We start from the raw sequence: 301 nt of genomic DNA on the forward strand, positions 1-301 counted from the left end.
GCTGCTGCTGCTGCTCTTTCTGCTGCTGTTGCTGCTGCTGCTGCTGCAGGAGGTGCAGCAGAAGCTGCGTGACTTAGTATCTACAACAGCAGTTGTTTTGTTTATGAAGGGGCGGCCAGAACGGCCGCTTTGTGGTTTCTCTGCTCGTGCTGTTTTGCTGCTGGAAGCAGCAGGAGTTGAGGAATATACATTCGTTGACTGCAGCATACCGCAGCAGCTGCTGCTGCAGCAGCAGCAGCAGCAGCAGCAGCAGCAGCAGCAGCAGCAGGAGGGGGAGCAGGAGGGGGAGGAGGAGGGGGAG

At 58.1% G+C, this 301-nt stretch overlaps 1 protein-coding gene across 1 annotated transcript in view; it reads left to right on the plus strand.

Moving 5' to 3' along the window:
* EMH_0078960 (uncharacterized protein) overlaps positions 1–301 on the plus strand; it is a gene marked incomplete at both ends in the record, with an annotated part of 2,386 nt that overhangs the window by 1,632 nt on the left and 453 nt on the right. Inside the window, one exon of the mRNA XM_013500063.1 lies at positions 50–299. Within this exon, the coding sequence (XP_013355517.1) occupies positions 50–299 (250 nt within the window). The remainder of the gene's footprint in view (positions 1–49; positions 300–301) is intronic.

Source organism: Eimeria mitis, genomic scaffold (assembly GCF_000499745.2).
Source record: "Eimeria mitis Houghton genomic scaffold, Emh_scaff4979, whole genome shotgun sequence".
Taxonomy (NCBI): Eukaryota; Apicomplexa; class Conoidasida; order Eucoccidiorida; family Eimeriidae; genus Eimeria; species Eimeria mitis.